The following is a 20403-nucleotide window of genomic DNA, read 5'->3' as shown; positions in this document are numbered from 1 at the left end:
CTCAAGGACATTTGCAAACCAAGGGAGACTCCTGTCTTGCAGGATTGTGATCTCACTCAAGGACATTTGCAAACCAAGGGAGACTCCTGTCTTGCAGGATTGTGATCTCAGCAAGTTAACTATTTATCATTTTATGGCAGTCAGGGGTGCCTGAGGAATGCTACACCTATGGAGGGGAGCGGATGAAGGGGGGTGGTGCAAGGCGCCAGCTCTTGCTTTGTCCTCAGCCAGCCTCCTGCTCCCTCATCAATACCTTGCCCAGTGCTTTGGAACTGGGAGAACCTCAGTGTGACTTCCAGGATGGGCTGAGTGAACGGTAAGGCCTTCTCAGGAAATCTGGGTTTGCCTTTCTCCTCCCTAGCCGAGGCAACGAAGAGGTCTCCTCCAGGCTGCTGGAGAGGGCTCCTCTCACTCCAGTGAGGGCTCTGCCCAGAGCATTCCCCCCAGCCCAGGCCCCAGACTGAGGCACTGGGGGTCAAGAGAAGATCACTCTCAGAATTGACAGGCCCCACCATGGCACTGGGGGCCATGCTGGGCTCTGCAGCACCTGAGCCCTCTACCAAGCCAACCACAGGAGGGGCCCAAGTCAATTATGGATGTGCAACTAAACTGAGTCCCTCCAAGAGGCTATCTGGGGACCACCTGGCCTCCTGGAGTGGGGGGACTCTAAGTGTGACAGGTGAGGGGTAGGCTTTTCTGCGGAGAGAACAGCAAAGGGGGAGCTCTGGAGAAGAGATGCAGGAGCCACTAAAACTGAGGGGTCTCTGCAGAGACGTCACCCACCTCTGCCTGACACACAATCCCCCCAACCCCCACTACCCCACCCTCTTGGAGCGGTTTCATTTCCTTTCAAAAAACTTTGTTTTGGTTTGATATTTGCCTCTAGGCCTCCAGGAGACTTTTCTGAGCTTTGTTTTTCTTCTTGTTTCTAGGATACCTGAGCCACTCCTAGAGCAACAAGCACAGTAGGAACTAGAGAGTGGGGGTGGGGTTAGGATCCCCAGATAGGAAAAGAAGAAGAGAAGGGAGGGAAAGAGACTGCTTGGCTCACAGAGATTTTGGGGGCCCCCAGACACCTCAGAAGCACAATAGGGACCTCCAGCACAGAACAAAACGAAAAATACTCAGAAAAAAGGGGCATTTGCAAAGAGAGGACTTGGAAGTCCTAGGAAATCAAAAGGTCAAGGAATAGATCATGTCACCGCCCAGGGCTCACCCAAGCCAAGCACCCTGAGGGAACCTACTAGATACAAAGCTTCCATATTCCATCTGGAAGGCTACTGACTCCCAGACACATGTGCCAGCATGGGCCCTGGTCACACACAGAATCACACATCCTTTAGCACCAGGCCTGGGGTCAGGAGTGTGGGGGGAAGAGGTAGGGAGCACAGCTCTACAATCCCGAGGGCAGGCACACTGGGCTCAGCACAGACCAAGCAGCTGCCCAGGTCTTTCCTGCCCATCTCAAATCCAGCCCCGGCCCAAACTCCAACAAGAAGGAACCCAGCTTTCCCAGGCAGAGGCAGGCACGAGTGGAATTCCCCTGAGGCCGGCTGCACAGGGTACCCAGCAACAGAGGTCATTCATCAGCTTGCTTCTGTAAGGGGAGAAGGAGGCCAGCCCAGCCTCCGCAGAGGAAAGCTGGCGCAGCTCTCACAGTACCCCCACCACAGACATCAGATGCCAAAGGGAAGATCAGGAGAGGCACTGGCCCCAGAACCCAGACCCAGAAGTTTCCCTGGCATAGACTGAGATGCCCAGAAATTGGGCTCTTCTCAATCGTGTGGCAGGTAGGCAGCTACTCGAGATCCAGCTTTTAAAAAAATAAGCAGGAAGTCAGGTCTTCCCCGAGCCCACACCATTTTGAGATCGAGAGCTTTATAGCCAGACTACTAGGGTTGAAATGCCAGTGTAGACACCCACCAGCTGTGTGACCTGGAGCAAGCTGCTTAACCTCTCTTTATCTTAGCTTCTGCTCTAAATGGGATAGTAGTAGTACCAACCTCACTACCCAGGGTTGCTCTGGGTAGTAAATGAAATCATGCCTTACAAAGTGCTTAGCAAAGGGCCTGGCACAAAACAAGTTGTTGACAAAGGCAGATTTTGGATGGGATGATCAAACTAAGAGAAATCATATACTTGTATAAAAACTACAAGAGTCGCTGTGGAACTCACACTGGGAAAGTGGGCACTCCTGAGCTGACAGTGGGGGAGGACAAGTGGAGCATGGTGGCCTTCCCATTTCTGGGCTCCCGTGCCCAGCAGCAAGGTATGGAGGTTGACAGAGAGAACCAGAAACAGCAAGGGCACCAAGCCTCCCGAGGAAACACTTTTGCAAGAGCCTAAAGAAACTGTGGCTGAGGGGTTTCTCATCTGTAGGAGCAGATGAGTGAAAAGGCAGCAAGGGACAGAGGAACACCGGCCCCAGAAACCCTGCTTTTCTTCCACGGCACTGACATCTCTCCAAGTGAGGAGAGTAGGCAAATGTTCAAAGCAGTATTTTTCTTTCTTTCTTTTCTTTTTTTTTTTTTTTAAAGATTTTATTTATATATTTGTCTGATGGAGAGAGAGTGAAGGTACGAGCAGCGGGGAAGGGCAGAGGCAATGGGAGAAGCAGACCCCTCCGAGTAGGGAGCCTGACGTGGGACTGGATCCCAGGACCCTGGGCTCATGTCCTGAACTGAAGGTAGATGCTTAACCAACTGAGCCACCCAGGCACCTGGTATTTTTCCTAAAAGTAGCTGGAAAGTGGAAACAACCCAAAAGCCCATCAACTGATGATTAGAGGAAGTATGGGACATCCACATAATGGAATATTTTCCGGCCATAAAAAGAAACAAAGTACTGATACCCAACATGACATGTATGAACATTAAAAACACGATGCTCAGGGGGAAAAGCCTCACAAAAGGCCAGATATTCTACTTAAATGGAATGACTCCACTTACAGGAAATGTCCAGAACAGATAAATCTATAGAGACAGGAAGTGTGTTAGTGGTTACCTGGGGCTGGGGGTCTTGGGGTTGGGGGAGAATGGGGACTAACTGCTAATGGGTATGGGGCTTCTCTTTCGGAGTGACGAAAATGTTTGAAGATGAACTGTGGTGATGGTGGCACCAAACACAGAGTTGTACATTTTAAATGGGCAAACTGTGTGGTACATGAGAAAGTGACTAGAAGGTAGATATTAAAGATGGTGATGGGGGGCACGTGGGTGGCTCAGTGGGTTAAAGCCTCTGCCTTCGGCTTGGGTCATGATCCCAGGGTCCTGGGCTCGAGCCCCGCAGCAGGCTCTCTGCTCAGCAGGGAGCCTGCTTCCTCCTCTCTCTTTCCCTACCTCTCTGCCTACTTGTAGATCTCTATCTGTCAAATAAACAAATAAAATCTTAAAAAAAAAAAAAAAAGATGGTGATGGGAACTGTGTGTAATATCAAGTGTGACTCTCTATGTACTGGGCAGATGGCAACAAGGACAACATTCCACAAAGAGCCTTGACCTGGCCCTGTTATCTCCTTTACAGAAAAGGTACCAAAACATTCACCTGGACAGATCTCCCGGAGAAAACCAAAAAACCCTTGCCCACCCCAACTGGTTTAGCATGGTTATAAACTCCCATGCAGTAAGCCTTCTTCCAATGTACTTACCCTGCCGGGTAGGCAACTAAACCCGATCGAGGGTCACAGGCAAGTCCTCTGCCTCCAGACACTGTTATTCCAAGTACCTTCTCCAAGGTCACCTGTCAGAGCAAGACAGAGAAGTGACATATGGAACGGGGTTGGGAAGGAGGTGCTGAAGGTACACACAGTCACCTAGCAAACACTGACTACTTTCTTCAGAATAGGGCTACTGACTTCTCCAGGGTCTGTCCAGGCCACATGTCCCTTGGTCACATGGGGGAAAAGCCAGTGTGCGTCGCAGGGTTTTAACAGGGCTCAATCTGTGGGGACCCTGGGAAAGAAAATGAAGAATTAAAGCTCAGCTCATAGCCACAGGGGAAAAAGCATTCCCCCAGATCGAGGGAAGTCTCCGTTTACAAGATAAAGCCTACGGTCCCCAGACTGGCCTCTTGGGTCTCTGAGAGTCAGGAGAAGTCACTGATCTTCGTGCCTTGGCAGGCATGAAAGAAAGGCTGCTCTGATCTACCAAGAGTCAGAGGAATGTGAGGTATTAATTAGGTGACTCATAATATCTCTGATCTTTGCATCCCATCACGTTCCTCCCCTCCACCAGAGAACTCTACCCACCTCAAACATCCACACCAGTTCATACAGACTATGAGCCTAGGAGACAGAAACATGACTTGATGCTGTGTTTTGCCAAGCACAGATGCTCAGAGTACTCTAATTATTATTATTAAGCCCCACTCCCACAGAGATGAAAGGGAAACATGTGTAAAGTGCTCAGAGATTCTGAGGACATGGCCATATGCGACATTCACCATCACTCTCACCAACAATATTGTTACCCAACACTGGACGCTCAGCCCTAGGGCGTACACTGAACTAACCTCAAATTAGCTCACTGGCTTTTCTGCTAGATGATCCCATGAGAGATTCAAAATGCCCTGGAACCTCTTCTCACTCCACCTCACTGTCAGAACATCTTGCTTGATAGAGGGCCGCCCTCTAGTACTGTCTGAACTCCCTGTACTGGCCCTGCTCAGAGATGTCCTTGGTCTCTCTGTTGGCTCAGAGAAAGAGGCATCTGAATGCGGAAAGGTCATGTAAATAGGCTACAGTGTACTCTGCTAAGAGCCTCGGAGGCCCCAGGAGGGTGATGTGAATCAGAAACACTTCAGGAGTATTCAAGTCTGTAGCAGGGTGGTCTACTCCTAGTCCAGTGTCTAGAGGGGAAACCCAAACGGGATGCTTGGTGGCTCAGTGGGTTAAGCACTTGCCTTCGGCTCAGGTCATGATCCCAGGGTCCTGAGACTGAGTCCCCCATCACGTTCCCTGCTCAGGGAAGCCTCAAGAAGCCTGCTTCTCCCTCTGCCTGCCTCTCTCTCTGACAAATAAATAAATATATATATTTTTTATTTTTAAAAAAATAGGGAAGGAAAACCGGGATTCAGTTAGGGTGGTTAGGCTCTCTCCTCTCTTACTGTTCCAGCTGGAGAATTCAAAGTCCTTCTAGAGGGCTGGTTTAAATTCTTATCTCCAAGGACCATTTTAGCTTGAATTAGGTTAGAAAGAAATGCTATTCCTCCAGGAAGGCCCCCAAGAGTCTTCTGAGCTCCCTGGGGGATGTGGACCAGTAATTCCAACTTGTGTCTACTCACTGACAGAGGCAGGTTAGTCCCACAGCCAACCCACAGCCTTCTGACAAGCACCGGACTTGCCAGTAACCGTGGGGCCACTAAGCCTAGTGTGGGATAAACTAACTGTACCTGTGTTCTTGAGAGTTTGCCCTAACTTATGCCTCCTTCCTCACTTTTTCTTCACTGCGTAATGCCTTGGCACCCAGTGAGCATGCTGAAAGGTCTGAGTACCAGGCACACTGGGTAGGGAGCACAAAACACCCCTGTGGAAGTCTGGGGAAAAGCTCAGCTCAATGCACCACTCCCCATCCTGGCACTGTGATCTCCAGCTATCCCAGAGGGAGGGCACTCGGGAACGTTCCTGCTGCACCAACTGCCTGCTGCAGACAGAACAGAAAGAGAGAGAAGAACCCAAGGCCAGCATCACCCACATAGATGGGAAAGGTCACAGAATCAGGGGCAGTGAGCTAAAAGGCTGCTCAAGTCCTATTCCTTTCCAGCGAATCATTTCAGGTAAATCCTTTGGATTCAAATTTGTATCAGTCCCTCACTTAATGCTATGGCTTTGGTCCCAAAGAATTAGACCAGTCTGCCTGTTCTCAGCTCTCCTGCCCTCTGCCAGTAGTCTGGGTAGGTGTTTTGGGGACAGATGATAGAGTTCCATAAAAGATTCATTCTCAAAGTAGCTTGGACTTTTCAACAGCAAGCGAAAGCAGGAAGGAGATGTCAGTTACTCCTACCTTTAAGGCCAGTGTTCACCAAACGTTTTGGACCAAGACCCACAGTAAGCAAGACAGTTTATAAGTTTCTATCATGACCAGGTATATAGATCCATGTACATGTGTGCGTGTACACACACACTGAAATAAAAGTTTCACAAAACAATACTTCCCTGATCACATGTGATATACTTGATTTTCTATCACATTCTATTTCATTAAAAAAATGATACTGGTCACAGCCCAGGGTATTGATTTCATGGCCTACAAATGGGCTGGAAGTTCCAATTTGAGAAACTGCTGCAGACCACCTTTTCCTTGCTGGGCTTGGGTTCCGGGCTCCGATGTCTAGCAACTTTTGTGTTCCTTGGGCCCTTTCCTTTCCTCCTAGGACTCTTGGCGGTGGGACAGACATCCGGGCTAGGAAACCCCATGGGCAGAAGTTTGCCTGGGCTCCAAACTTGGCTTATTTTCAAAGGATTTATGGGTTTTGGCTTTTTCTAACTTTCTGAACAACTATCCAAAGACAAAAAAAGGCGAGTTTCCTTTGGCTCTGCGGAGTGGGAGGAGCAAGGGAAAAACATTCAGGGGCATCAGCTGGTTTTTATTTTATGTTCTAACTCAAACCAGCTTCCTGTTTGCAGGGAGGTTTTGGGCTGAATTCCACTTTCAAAGGATCTGAGAGAGTCCAAAGCTCCTGTGAGGCCTCCAACATCTAGGCTTACTTTGAAAGGGCCCAGCATGATGGAAATTATAAATGGACTCTCTCCCCATCATAACCTCCATATCCCCTCCTTCTGAAAAGGTGATACAGCTTCCATCTACCGTAGAAAATGAATGCCCCCTGAAAACACACCGGCAGCTGAACACCCAAGTTCAAGCAGCGGGGTGCCTGAGCCAGCTTCCACGAGCTTAGGACAGCGGACAGTGCCCTTGTCTTCCCACCTCCTCATTGGGGGGCGGCACACTGGGAGCCCGAAATCACCACAGTGGGAGTACTTACACCGTGGAAATCAGAAAATGCTACAAATCAGGGCTCTTTTTTTGTCCCCAGGGAGAGCCTGTAAACATTCAGCAACACCCCACTGAGTTTAGGCTGCTGTTATCTCCCACTTGGACTATCATTCCCATGTGTTCTCCCTGCTTCTGACCTTGGCCCCTAGAATATTCTTCTCAACATGACAGGCCACAGTGGGGTGGTTGTTGTTCTGTTTATTCTTTAAGATCTTATTTATTTGACAGGCAGAGAGAAAGTACAAGCAGGGGGAGCAGCAGGCAGAGAGAGAAGCAGGCCCCCGCTGAGCAGGGAGCCCGAGGTAGGGCTCAGTCCCAGGACCCTGGGCTCATGACCTGAGCCAAAGGCAGACGCTTGACTGAATGAGCCACCCAGGCACCACCAGAGTGAATTTTTTTTTTTTTTAAATATATATGAGATCATGTTATTACTCAGCTCAAAACCCTCCACAGGCTTCCTATCCTTCAGTTCAAATTCAAACACTTTACCCTGTTTACAAAGCCCTAAATCATCTGGCCTCTGGCTCCCTTTCTGACCTCATTTCCTCCACTCTCCGCCTCTTCCTCCACCTCAGCCACACTGGCTGCCTCAAGCACCTCAAGCAGATTCGAGCTTCAGGTCCTGCGTATACTCTTCCTTCAATTAAAATGCTCTTCCCTCAGCTGTTCACAGAGCTACTCCCCTAAGGTTTTTGCTCAAAGGTCTCCTCCTTAGAGAAGGCTTTCCAGACTCACTTCGTTGTTACCATTCTATACCTAACTTACCCTGTTTTATCTTTCTTCATAGCACTTCAATTCAGGTAGTGACCCTACACTGATTACATTTCCATCCACACACTTACTGTCCATCTTACTGCCCAGGTAAGGGTGAGCACAAAGGGAGCTTAATGGTACAGGGACCATTTTGTTTCTTAAGCTGAGAGTAGGCAGACAGTTGTTCATTCTATATCTTTACTGTATGTCTTAAATATTGCACAGTCATTGTTAAAGAAAAGATAATGGTCTAGGACGTGCCATGGGGCTCAGTACCTCATGAACAACATCCTTCTGGAATTCATACCTTTGGTTCTCTTTTCCCCTGTAAGCAATGGCTTTTGGATACTCACTGACCCAACAATGTTGGGGGAAAGGGTACAAAGAACTCAAGAATATGAGTTTCTGTTTGATTAGGTTTCTCACTTATGTGCTTCTAAGACTGCATGTTTTTATGATGCTCTGACACGCCATTTTCAGTGGAAGCTTTCGACAATCACTATCCCTTCTCCTGACTGCTAAGCATGGCAGCAGATAATAAGAGAGCGCTCCCTCAGCCTGGGTCCCTGAGTAACTTTGATGAACAGAGCCCCTGTGCTGACCCATAGTGAATATGAGCATGAGCAAGAAATAAACTGTTAAGTCAGGAAGATTTTGAGGTGATTTTGTTACCACAGCATGACATAACCTGGCAATTTTCATACTTTTTGGTCTCTTACACCCTTTGGTTTCTTTACACTCTTAGAAATTACCAAGGACACCAAAGAGCTTTTATTTGTATCAGCGTATTAGAAGTTACAATAGAAATAGTTTAAAATATTTGTTAATTCACTTTAAAATAATAATAAATCCATACCTGTTAATATTTTTATTAAGGATAACTCTATCTTCCAAAACAAAAAAAATTTCAGTGAGAAGAATAGCATTATTTAACATTTTTGCAAGTCTCTTCAATGTCCAGCTTCCCAGTAAACAGCTGGATTCTCCTATCAGCATCTCCATTCAATCTATTGTGATATGTCATGCTAGTTGAAGATGAAGAAAATCTGGCCCATTTGGATATGTAACTGGAAAAGGGAGGGATCTCACAGATGCCCTAAAAGGGGACCCAGGAATTCCCAGCCCATACTTTGAGAACCAAACACCTAACCTGTCCTGAATAAGATAGCATTTTTCCACATAAGGAAGCAAGCCCACCAGTGTGCGAGTACTGGTCTCAAGCATTGTTGAGGAAACTGAGGCAGGGAAGAGATCCTGTGAGAAAAGAGCTGTCCTGAAAGTCTGGGATGGGGCCCAAGGTACTGAAAGGAAAGTAAGTCATAAACCCTCACTGCCTGCATGCCAATGAAACCTAGCCGAAAAGACAACCAATCCAGGTAACTGATTATGGCCAGTGACTTGGGACACAGCCACTATAGGCAGCTGGCACCCTGATACAGCCACACAGTTCTAGAACATCACTTCATGCACATGTGAAAACAGAAGAAGAGAGCACCCACATCAGACTCTACAATGATCTCCTCCACATCCGAAAGCCCAGAAGCAGAGAAAATGCTCAAGGCGTGACCCAGCCTTTGCTTTGGCAGATGGGGAGTGTTGAGATGGAGGAAAGCCTACACCAGCCTGAGAGGGGGTATCATCTGTCCCCAGAAGCAAGGACACAGGAGGGCAGAAATTACTACAGACAAACTTCGAGGGAGGCCTTGAATAGCCACCCCTCCCAGCACACACTTGGCAGAGCAGTACCGTACCCTCCTGAGAGAAAGAAGGAAAGCAAAATCATCCCTCACCTTAATGAGATAAAGGGATAACTTCATAATAGCCTAATCCCAAGAGAGAAGGAAAGACTATAAAGCCAACTGTTTAAGTGCTCTTCTGGCTCTCATTAAAGGAGATGGAAAAAACAGGTGGCCAAGGGGCAATAGACAGGACAACTTGCTTATACTAGGTAGAATAATATTTTCCAAATGTGCAGATTGTAGCTTATTAATGGGACCTGAAATTGACTGATTTAGTGGGTAGTGAATAAATACAGCAGAACACAAAACAGATCTCACAGCATGTAGTGACAGTATGTATTGACCATGAAACTTCTGTTGGGAGGGGTGTATTCTGGGTTACAATATAAAATGTATCTCTTAATGTGGGTCACCCTCAAAGAAGTTTGAAAATCACCAGGATGTTATAGGAGATCCTAAGATGAAGAATACACAAACTCTACCCTCTATTCTCAAAATCCATTAGGGAGAAGTGCCTGGGTGCCTCAGTGGGTTAAAGCCTCTGCCTTCAGCTCAGGTCATGATCCAAGGGTCCTGGAATCTAGCCCCACATTGGGATCTCTGTTCAGCAGGGAGCCTGCTTCCCACTCTCTCTCTCTCTCTCTCTCTCTCTGCCTGCTGCTCTGCCTAGTTGTGATCTCTGTCTGTCAAATAAATAAATAAATAATCTTTTTAAAAAATCCATCAGGGAAAATTCATGATATATTACAAAGCAACCCCCAGTATGTGATAAGCGTCATAAGAAAGATACAAAGTGCTCAAAGAGGAGGAAGAGAAATGATTTCTGAACAGGATCAGGAAAGGAAAACCAAAGAGGCTTTCTTGGAGGTCGAGATGGTATTTGACCTGGGCCTTGCCATAAGGATAGGATCTTAACAGGTGGAAATACAGAAAAAAGGAATTCTCAGTAGAAGCAGCTGCATGAACTAAAGCCTGGCAGAAGGAAATGACAGAGCAGGTGAGCAATGGTGAATGCAGACAGTGATAGGAGAGTAAGTCGGGAGAGGCAGACTTGCAACCAGACCAGGAAGAGCCTTGAATGCCAAATGAAGTGGGGTCATCTGTAGGCTCTGGGAAGCCACTGAAGGATTTCAAGCTGGAGACTCAGTCAAAGCTATGTTTTGGTGATGACATATGTGAGAAAAACAACACAAGCAGGGAGCCCAATCAGGAGGCTGTTACAACAGTTCAGGTGAGAAGTAATGAGGATTTAGACCAGCATGAAGATAATGAGAGCAGAAAAGACATGATGGGTTCAAAAGTAACAAGGCAAATAGAATCAGCAAGACTGGGCACTTGACAACTGTGGAGAAAGAAGGCAGAAGACTCAAAATTTTTAAACTCAGAGATAGAGAACATGAAAAGAAATGCTGCAGGATCAGAATGCAGACCTGGGTCTGGATAAAGGAGGAAGGATGGGAGCCAGTGATGTCTGTTTTAGGCATGCTGAATCCAAAACATTTCCGGGATATTCAATAGGAACCACAGAATATGCACTTTAGCAACATAAACATGGAATTAAATGCCTGGGAAAGAGGTCAGGGCTCGAAATAGGTATCCGAGAATTATTTGCATGGAGGTGAAAACCACCACTGAAAGTACAGTAGAAGATGGAGGGGGTGGGGGGGAGAGGCTGAGGAAAGAATCGTGCAGAGTAACTATTTTTAGAGTATGGAGAAGATGAGATGCCAGGCAATTAGAAAGAGAGGAGGAGACCCAGGAAGTCAGTGAAGGGGAGAGCACCCAGAAAGGAGAGAGAGTTGATGTAAGTGCCCAAAAGAAGTGAAGGAGGCAAGAAAAGGACTCTCCAGAGTCCAGAACCATCTGCAACACAGGCAGCAGAGCACAAGGTTCCAAGTAGTCCCAGACTCCTAAACACGTGATCCCGGGAAGCCTGGGGAGGGTCATCTAAGCCTCTCTGGTCTCTCCATTAGGGCCCTAGATCGGCTCAGTCCACAGGCTAAAGTAGAGGCACCAGGCAATGAAAGATCCAGCCTGTGGAGCTAATACAATGGCTCTCCTAGCGAAGGGCTTCTTGTTGGAGTCTGAGATAGAAGTGACATGGAGTTGCCCTTCCTTGCTCAGCGTGAGGGTCCACTCCAGTGAGTCTGCAAGGGCAAGTTGGCAGCTGCTCCCTTAAGGAAGAGAACAAAGAGGCCAGAGCCACAAAAGGCCTGGGTCATCTAGGACTGAGTTGACCTCAAAGTGGTAAAGAAACCCAGCAACTGGGAGGAAGGTGACCTCTGGTTTTGTTGCCCCCAGTTCCTACTTCCCCCCTCCCTTTCCCCACTTCTCAATCCCACTAACACAAGCTATAAATACTTGAATTGTAAGTCATTCCAGCCAAACCATGGGCTTGCTATTTCTATAAACAAGCATGTCACAGACCTGTCCATGGCAGAGCACTCTCCGCCTTCCCCTCCCTTCCTGCAGGTTAAGAATAACTATGCTTGTCTCTTACCCACGCACTACACTCTAATCTCACAGAGCAGATTCGCCACCAGATTCTGACAATTGCCGCTTATAAAAAAGCCACAGAGAAAGCCCAAGGCCAGCAGGCTTTGTGCATGGACTTCGCCAGCTGGGCAGGGACCCAGTGCCTGGCCTGGGGAGGGGGAGGGGAGAGGTGGGTACCGTGCCCAAGCTCAATCACTCCTGCTCCTTCAGAGTCCAAAGTGCCATCTGGTCGGAGGCAGGAAGGGACACGATGGCCACGACAAGACTGCAGGACAGATCCTGCCTCTCCATGCTGCTCCTGGCCTCCATCCTGTCTGGCTGATTTATAATTCTACCCTCTATGCCATGAAGACTTCCAGAGACAAGTAACTTCCAAAATGACCGAAAAACTGGGCTCCCAAGCTTAGAGTTCAGCATAATCTGGAGCTGAGCCAAATTCTCCAGGTTGGGATTAAAATAGCCTCAGCTTCTAGGAAGGTAAATCTGCCCCAGCTTGGGAGGAGGTGACCTTAGAGATCCTCTGGCCATAAACCCCTGAAGACTAGAGAACAAAGGTTCTCAGTCCTGGCCTACCAACAGAATTACTCAGAGGGTTTAACAAGTCTTTCTCAGTTATCAGTCCTTACCCTATGATTCTCACTCAACAGACATGGAGCCGGGGGTTCGGAGTCTGCATATTAAAGCTCTCCAGGGGGCTCTAATGATTAATCAGGTAGTGAACTATAAATTAAAGCATTTTGCCTTTTTATTTCCAAATGTCAGCCCCTCCTGGGACTAAGGAGAAAACAGTGCTCCAAATGCTCTCCTAAGAATATCCAGACCCATGGGGTGTGAAAGGTCTGTGCAAAAAGAGAATCTACAGCTGTAACAACTGCCATTCACTGAATGTGTACTCGGCCAAGAACTGTGCTAGGCAATTTGTAAGATTGTTTCATTTAATACCCTTGACAACTTTTTTTATTTTTTTATTTTTTAAAGTAAGCTCTATGCCCAACGCGTGGCTTGAACTCCTCACCTCAAGATCAAGAGTTGCATGCTCCACTGACGGAGCCAGCCAGGCGCCCCTTACCCTTGACAGCTTCATGAAGGACAGGCATTATCTCCATTTTTCAGATGAAGGAATCAGGTTAAGTAGTGAGTGGAAGACCCAGTATTTAAACCTATGTCTGCCTGCCTGGTTCCAGAAACTCTCGTGACCTGAGGAGGGAGTTTGAGTTCTCCCAAACCATCAGAATGGTGCAGTTTGTGGAAAAGCACCTGGGGAAGTCCCCAGGCCATCATAGCAGCATCAGGGATAGGTCTAGGAACCAAGGTAGAAGGCAGAGGGCACAGGACGAAGTAGAGGGGAATAGGGTCCTCTCTTGCTAGTTTTAACATACTTTTTAAAATTAGCAAGTCTTATCAGTATCTGAAATGGGTCTAAAAAATGGGTTCTGACCTCTCCTCACTGAATGGTTGCAGAGAAAAATAAACAGAGGATCTTCTAATGCCAGAGTAGCACCTCACCCCAGGGCCTGCTCATGTCCAGCCAGCTCTAGAACCTATAGTCAACATGGACAGCTGACACCCATTTCCAAGGCAAATGACATCATAGTGTCCAAAGCAGCAGCATCTGATTTCGTGTGCTGATGGAGGAAGAGGTGAGGGCAGCATCAGACCTGAGTTCTGGAAATCAGAGATCCCAAGCTAAGGGACTCTGTTATGGTATCACCATCAGCTTGCACCCAAGTCCAAAGAGCAGTGTTAACAACACAGTGCCTGGTACAGAGCAGCACTTCCACTCTCTCTTTCTCTTCCAGTTATCAGGAAGACCAGGATAGGAGGTACCTCAACTTAAGCTACCAGAATAAGAGGGAAAAAAAATTTTTTTTTCCTATCTAGTGTCAGTCCTTCCTATAGCAAGACCAGAACCACAAATAACACTTCATTAGCAAAAGTCTGATCATGAAGAAAGGTCTAAGTCCTCCTCATTCACCAGCTCTACATGCCTGAGTTTTCTTAATCTGTTGCTTCCAAACTTTGTAACCAGGGAGAATACTAAGTGTTCCTTATCTGAACTAAGTGTGCAATGTGGATGTGTGATCTGGGACAAAAAGGACAGTGGGGGAGGATCTTGGTACCCCTGTAATCATGCCAGCTTGGGCCATGAGACTCCCCTCTACAAAATGCTCACTTCTTTTCCATTCTGAATCCCAGCACCCTGAACTAGGCCTTCAGCACCGCATTCCTGTATATAGCAATGACTTTCTAATCAATTTCCTTCCTATGGACCCTGTCCTCTTCTCCCTTGACCTGTCAGAACAATCTTGCCATAGCACAGCTTTGATCACATTCCTCCCTGCTCAAAAACTTTCAATGGCTCCTCACTGCCGACAAAATAAATTATGAATGTCTTAGTCTGGCAACTGCAGCTCTCTGTCAAGTGATCATACCTTTCTTCTAATTCTATTTCCTACTACTCACCTATATGAATCATGTGCATTTGTCAATCTGGATTATTCATGATTCTGGAAAGGTGCTTTGGGGCTTTAGTTTATAATCTTCTTCTACCAAGAAGCCCTTCCCTTCCACCACCCCCTCCTGAAATCCTTCCCTTCCTCTCAAGGAGCAGCTCAAATATCATATCCCCTGTGATTCTTTGCATGATCACCGTGGCCAGGAATGATTCATTCCTTGTTTGGTACTCTTACAACGGTAATATGTGCCTCATTCACATGGCCTGTGCTACTTAGCACCTCGTACGGAAGTTCTTTATGGATCTGTTACTTCTCTCCTACTAGTCTCCTGAAAGGCAGAGGCCATACCTACACTCTATGCTTACAACACAGAGCACAGTGTTTAATAAATATTTGAGTCCATGTTTTAGTATTTTAAAAATATTTGTGAATACTCTGGTTCATCTTACCCAGTAAGTTCTTTAACCTCCTAGAGAATTCTCCATCTATCACAGCCAGCCCTAGAAGTTGGAGCAGGAAGCAGGATTTTTATGCCTTTCCAGAAAGAATGGGGAGGGCCTGTATGGAATAACCCATGTGCTTTAAATGATTACAGACAAAACCATTTCATCCTTGACTTTAGTAAATATATGTATGGCATATGTTTATGCCATACATATATTTACTTCACAAGTCTGACAAAATCATAATTAAAGACTAAGTCTAAAGAGATCAGAAGTAATATTTATTTATTTATTTAAAGTAGGCTCCACGCCCAGCATGGAGCCCACTGCAGGATTTGAACTCATGACCCTGAGATCAAGACCTGAGCTTCAATCAAGAGTCAGAGGCTTTTTTTTTTTTAAATATTTTATTTATTTATCAGAGGGAGAGAGGGGGAGAGAGTGAGCACAGGCAGACAGAATAGCAGGCAGAGGCAGAGGGAGAAGCAGGCTCCCTGCTGAGCAAGGAGCCCGATGTGGGACTCAATCCCAGGATGCTGGGATCATGACCTGAGCCGAAGGCAGCTGCTTAACCAACTGAGCCACCCAGGCGTCCCAAGAGTCAGAGGCTTAATTGACTCAGCCCCCCAGGCACTCCTCAGAGGTAACTTTTTAAATAAAAATGACAGTACTGTTATTTAAAAAGAACATTACCTCTCCTTTATAATCAGAAATGGATACAGCTATAAGTAGTTATTCTGGATGTTGAAACTATGAATAACATGTTTTCTTTACGTTTCTCTGTATTATTTGTGTAAAAAATCTTTTCAGAAAGCATATGTACTGGGGTGCCTGGGTGGCTCAGTGGGTTAAAGCCTCTGCCTTAGGCTCAGGTCATGATCTCAGGGTCCTGGGATCAAGCCCTGCAAGAGACTCTGCTCAGCAGGGAGCCTGCTTCCTCCTCTCTCCCTTCCTGCCTCTCTCCCTACTTGTGATCTCTGTCTGTCAAATAAATAAATAAATAATCTTTAAAAAATAAAGAAAGAAAGAAAGCATATATACTTCAGAAAGTATTAAAAAAATATATTGTTTACCAAAGCTAACCAAGAAAATATTTCCAAAGATACAAAAAATGAATTATCTCCAAAAAAATGAATCACCTCAAATTCAACAAGTTAATGATGAATTTGTGAGAAAACATTTTTATGTCCTATCATTGCAAAAAAAAAACCCAAGTTATAATTTCATATATATTTTTCAACATTTGTGCATAACTTTGTGCTTGCGTATATAGATTTTTAAAGTTAAGCATTTTAGATTTAAATATGAAATACACAGGTTTAAATTGGATACCTTTATCTTTATTGTTTTCTACTTACAAAAATAATACAGACTTATTGTAAAAAAATTCCAACGTTACAGAAATATAGAAATGTAGACAGTGAATGTCCGCCATAATCTACTAGCCCTCCCTGAGGTAACCAATATTAACAACAGTTTGGTATTTATAGCCTCACTTTTTTTTCTATGCATATACTGACATACAGCTTTTAACAAAAATATAATCATTAACATAAAAAGTTATATAGTTTCTTTTTGTCACTTAATATATCTTGTATACCCTTTCACATCAGTAAATATAGATTGACCTCATTCTTTTGAGCAAGTGCAAGGTGTTTCATTTCATGGATTTATCCCAATTCCCTATTGATGGCTACCCAGACTACTCCAAAGATTTCACTATTGCGAATAACACCAAAAAAAAATAATAATAATAAAATTCAGTCATATACACTTTTGTGTGGTGTGAATGTTTGCATAGAATAGATCCCCGAATTATAACTGCTAGATCAAAAGATGTGAATATATTAATGCTGCTTCTAATTGATATCACCAAATTGGGCAAATTAGAAAACTTAAAACAATAGGTTATAAATTTAACACGTTTTCACTGTCTTTAAAGTCTTAGTCTGAAAAGGAGCTCTAGGACTAATTCATTTCCCAAATTATTTTTCAATACAAATGAACTGGCTCCCAAAGAAGAAAAATTATCTCTAGAGAAGCTAGAGATTTTTAATCGCAGTTAAAAAGCATGTGCGTCCCTCCAGTGGTTTCTAAATAGAGTAAACTAGGACTCCTACCTCCCGTCCTGGTTCATGGGTTTGACTTTTCAAAAGTTCCCAAAAATCATACCCAAGGCCCTGAAATAATAAACTATACAGTAGTTGGTATTAAGAAAAAATGCTTGCTAAGCCTTTCTCTTGGTCAGTATTGTTGATACAAGTTACAATATTGGCAAGAAAAACGTACTGAAGATAACTGAAAGCTGCATGTGGAGGATGATTAAATGTTGGAACAGAAGAGGCTGAACCTGCAAAAAGGGACTCCTCGCAAACGTAAATCTGAACGAATAAAATCTTGCCAGCAAATGAGAAAAAAATTCCTGAATATTCTAGAAAGCTATGAACCCTCATAACATTAGCAACCCCTTAACAGCGATAAACTTATTTAGACCTTACAGTGTGCTTTCACATTCATTAGCTCTCCTTTAATCCTCACAATAGCCCAAGGAGGAAGCCCTCCCTCAGTGTTCTCACTTTACAAAGGAGAAAGAAGCCAGCACGCGCGCGCGCGCGCGTGCGCGCGTGCTCTCTCTCTCTCTCTCTCTCTCACACACACACACACACAGACACCTGACTACTCAATGTACAGCCCAAGGAAATGCAGCAGGGGCTTCACTCAGGAGCCTGGGTGAACTGCAGAGTTCCAGGATAGACCCAAATCTGAAACTGCTTTTTTAACCAGACCACTCATGGCCTCTTGCCCCTGCCCACTAACCTGCCTGCACATTCATTCTTAGAAACCCTATTCACTAGCCAGTTCTGGGTTTGCTATGAGGGCCAGTCGTGAAGACAGTTGCTGGCGGGGTAGGGTGGGGGTGGGGGTGGGGGGGAAGCCTCATTAGAGAGATCAAAGCAGCCTGGGGAAGGAAGGACACCGTAAGGAGAAAGGACATGTTTAGTCTGCACCAGGTTACTATGCCATATGAAAACAATCATGGATGTGTGCCTTTTCCCAAACAGAAGTTGAGCATCAGGATAACTCAAGGAGAGCAGCTACAGGCTGCCTACCCCATGTTTGGTTCTGACAAGCAGCTGCTTGCTTTTCTCCAACGCAGCAGTCCAGAAGTGGCAAGGGTCAGAGTCTCTGAGCACGCTCTGAGCTCCTCCCCCACGATCAATCACAAACTGCCTGTGGGCTGCCCTCCACCACCCAATCCACCTGGCCTGGGGCTTCCTCTCCTCAGATGACCTAGGGCAGCTGCAGGAAAGCATGTATTAAGATCCCATGCTTTTGCACCCATAATGTTACCATCATTGCCTATTTGACAAAAGAAATGAAAATAATACAAATCTGAGGTCAGGGGAGGCAAGATCCTTGCTCAAGGAACTTAGCAACCTTGGAGCCTGCCCAACCAAAGAGTCAGGTGGGCATATGACCTCATTTTTGCTCTTTTTCATGGTCACTTGAACTCCAGCTTCATCATCGAGATCAGCTCTGGCATGGGGCATTTTAGATGCATTTTTTCCACAGAAAATAGGCATTTTAACTCAGCAATTCTCCACTGTTTCAAAGACAAGGTCAGTTGTGAGTAGGGAGAGGCAAAGAAATAAAAAGGCAGAAGTAGCAAGCCATCAGGAGTGTGAGCTACACATTCTGGTTCAAGGCCCTTGAGTCCCCCCACACCAAAACAAACAAAGCATCTGCTGGTCTCCACTTTACTCCACCACCTCACTCCAACCCCAGAGAGAAGCAGCAACTACTTGCAGCTTATGGTCATCTGACATGAAAGAACTGTGCCCGGTCAACTTGACATTCATGGACCCACAGAACCACTGTGTGTAACAGTACAACTGCTCCTAATGGTACCACAGGGCAAGAAGTGGAAATCTGGAGTTGGGGGTGGGAAGAAATGCAAGGATGTAATGGGAAAGGAGGGTTACCAAATGATGGCTCTAAAATAATCTGAGAGGGGTATCAGGGTGGCTCAGTCGGTTAAGCAGCTGCCTTCCACTCAGGTCATGATCCCAGGGCCCTGGGATCAAGGGGTTCCCTGCTCAATGGAGAGCCTGCTTCTCCCTCTCCCTCTGCCTGCCACTCTGCCTACTCTGCCTAATTGTGCTCGCTATCTCTGTCAAATAAATACATAAAATCTTTTTAAAAAATAAATTATTTTGGGGCGCCTGGGTGGCTCAGTGGGTTAAGCCACTGCCTTCGGCTCAGGTCATGATCTCAGGGTCCTGGGATCGAGTCCCGCATTGGGCTCTCTGCTCCGCGGGGAGCCTGCTTCCTCCTCTCTCTCTCTGCCTGCCTTTCTGCCTACTTGTGATCTCTCTCTGTCAAATAAATAAATAAATAATCTTAAAAAAAATAAATTATTTTTAAAAAATAAACATGGGGACCATGTTTTAATTACATGCAATATGATGTTATTGTATTTCATAATTTTTTTAAAGTCAGTTTTGTTTTTTAAGGGCCACCACCTTTAGCAAGGTTAGCTGGGCATATGGGGAAATGACCAGGGGCACCACTAAAGGAATATAGATCTCAAAGCCTGAGAAATATGATGGGAAGTTAGAAACTCTATTGTGCTCAGCATGAATGAGAGGCAATGTTCAAATCCAGAAGAACCTAAGAAACTCCCTTCTCAGAATTCCTCCAAAAGAGAATCTACCATACTGGGAAAAAAAAAAAAAAAAAAAAAAAGAAAGAAAGAAAGAAGGAAAGAAAGAAAGAAAAAATCAGTCATGTGGTTTCACTAAGTGCTCCAAGATCTTTGAGTAAATTTAAATCTCAGCTATGAAAGAAGGGGCAAGGAGGGGAAAAAGTCTTTAGCTTCATTCCAGTTTTAGGAAGAGATAAAGTATATAAACTTAGAATCTAATCTAAAAAAAAAAAAAAAGAGTGTTTTATAGATTACAGAAGCAACAAAAAGCATTATAAACATTCTCTGGGATAAAATGAGAGCGGGTAGAATTTACTCCCAAGAAATCTAAGAAGAGATACCCATCCTGTGATGTGAACTCACTCTTCTGTAAGTGCCCTTCAAAACCAGAGGAAAATGCTGTAGCCAATTAAGAAGCACCGCAGACTTGGTGATTAAACTGTTGGGAGAGAGGAAACCAAGGTGTGGAAAATGGAAACACTCAAAAATACCAACCCTAAAGATCTACACTGCCCCATCTGTCTGTCGTACTCACTTAATTTCGTGCCCCCCCCTTAGCCTTTCTTTTCATTTTAAGAGGTAACAGAAGTTAAGGTAAAACCCACAGTGTGGATCTGATTCATCAAACACCCAAGCAGGTGGGCAAGCTCTCATTGCTCAACTCTGCTGAGAGGTACTGTAAAGGGAAACTACGAGAAAACCCGTTAGACAATGGGCCCAGAGGAGAGACTTAGCTTGTAGAGATGGGAATGTGATGTATAATATAACAAATCCTACTGCAAACACTGTAGCTGTTTTTCTAACCAACATTGCAGTCTGC

At 45.5% G+C, this 20403-nt stretch overlaps 1 protein-coding gene across 3 annotated transcripts in view; it reads right to left on the bottom strand.

Annotated features, from left to right (window-relative positions):
* The window catches only part of MAPKBP1 (mitogen-activated protein kinase binding protein 1), a 51271-nt gene that overhangs the window by 23172 nt on the left and 7696 nt on the right, over positions 1-20403 (bottom strand). For all 3 annotated transcript variants that reach the window (XM_059372599.1, XM_059372597.1, XM_059372598.1), the window contains one exon: positions 3646-3737. In XM_059372599.1, the coding sequence (XP_059228582.1) occupies positions 3646-3737 (92 nt within the window). The remainder of the gene's footprint in view (positions 1-3645; positions 3738-20403) is intronic.

Source organism: Mustela nigripes, chromosome 13 (assembly GCF_022355385.1).
Source record: "Mustela nigripes isolate SB6536 chromosome 13, MUSNIG.SB6536, whole genome shotgun sequence".
Lineage (NCBI taxonomy): Eukaryota > Metazoa > Chordata > Mammalia > Carnivora > Mustelidae > Mustela > Mustela nigripes.
The sequence above is the reverse complement of the archived record's forward strand: the minus strand, read 5'-3'. Positions and strand labels throughout refer to the sequence as shown.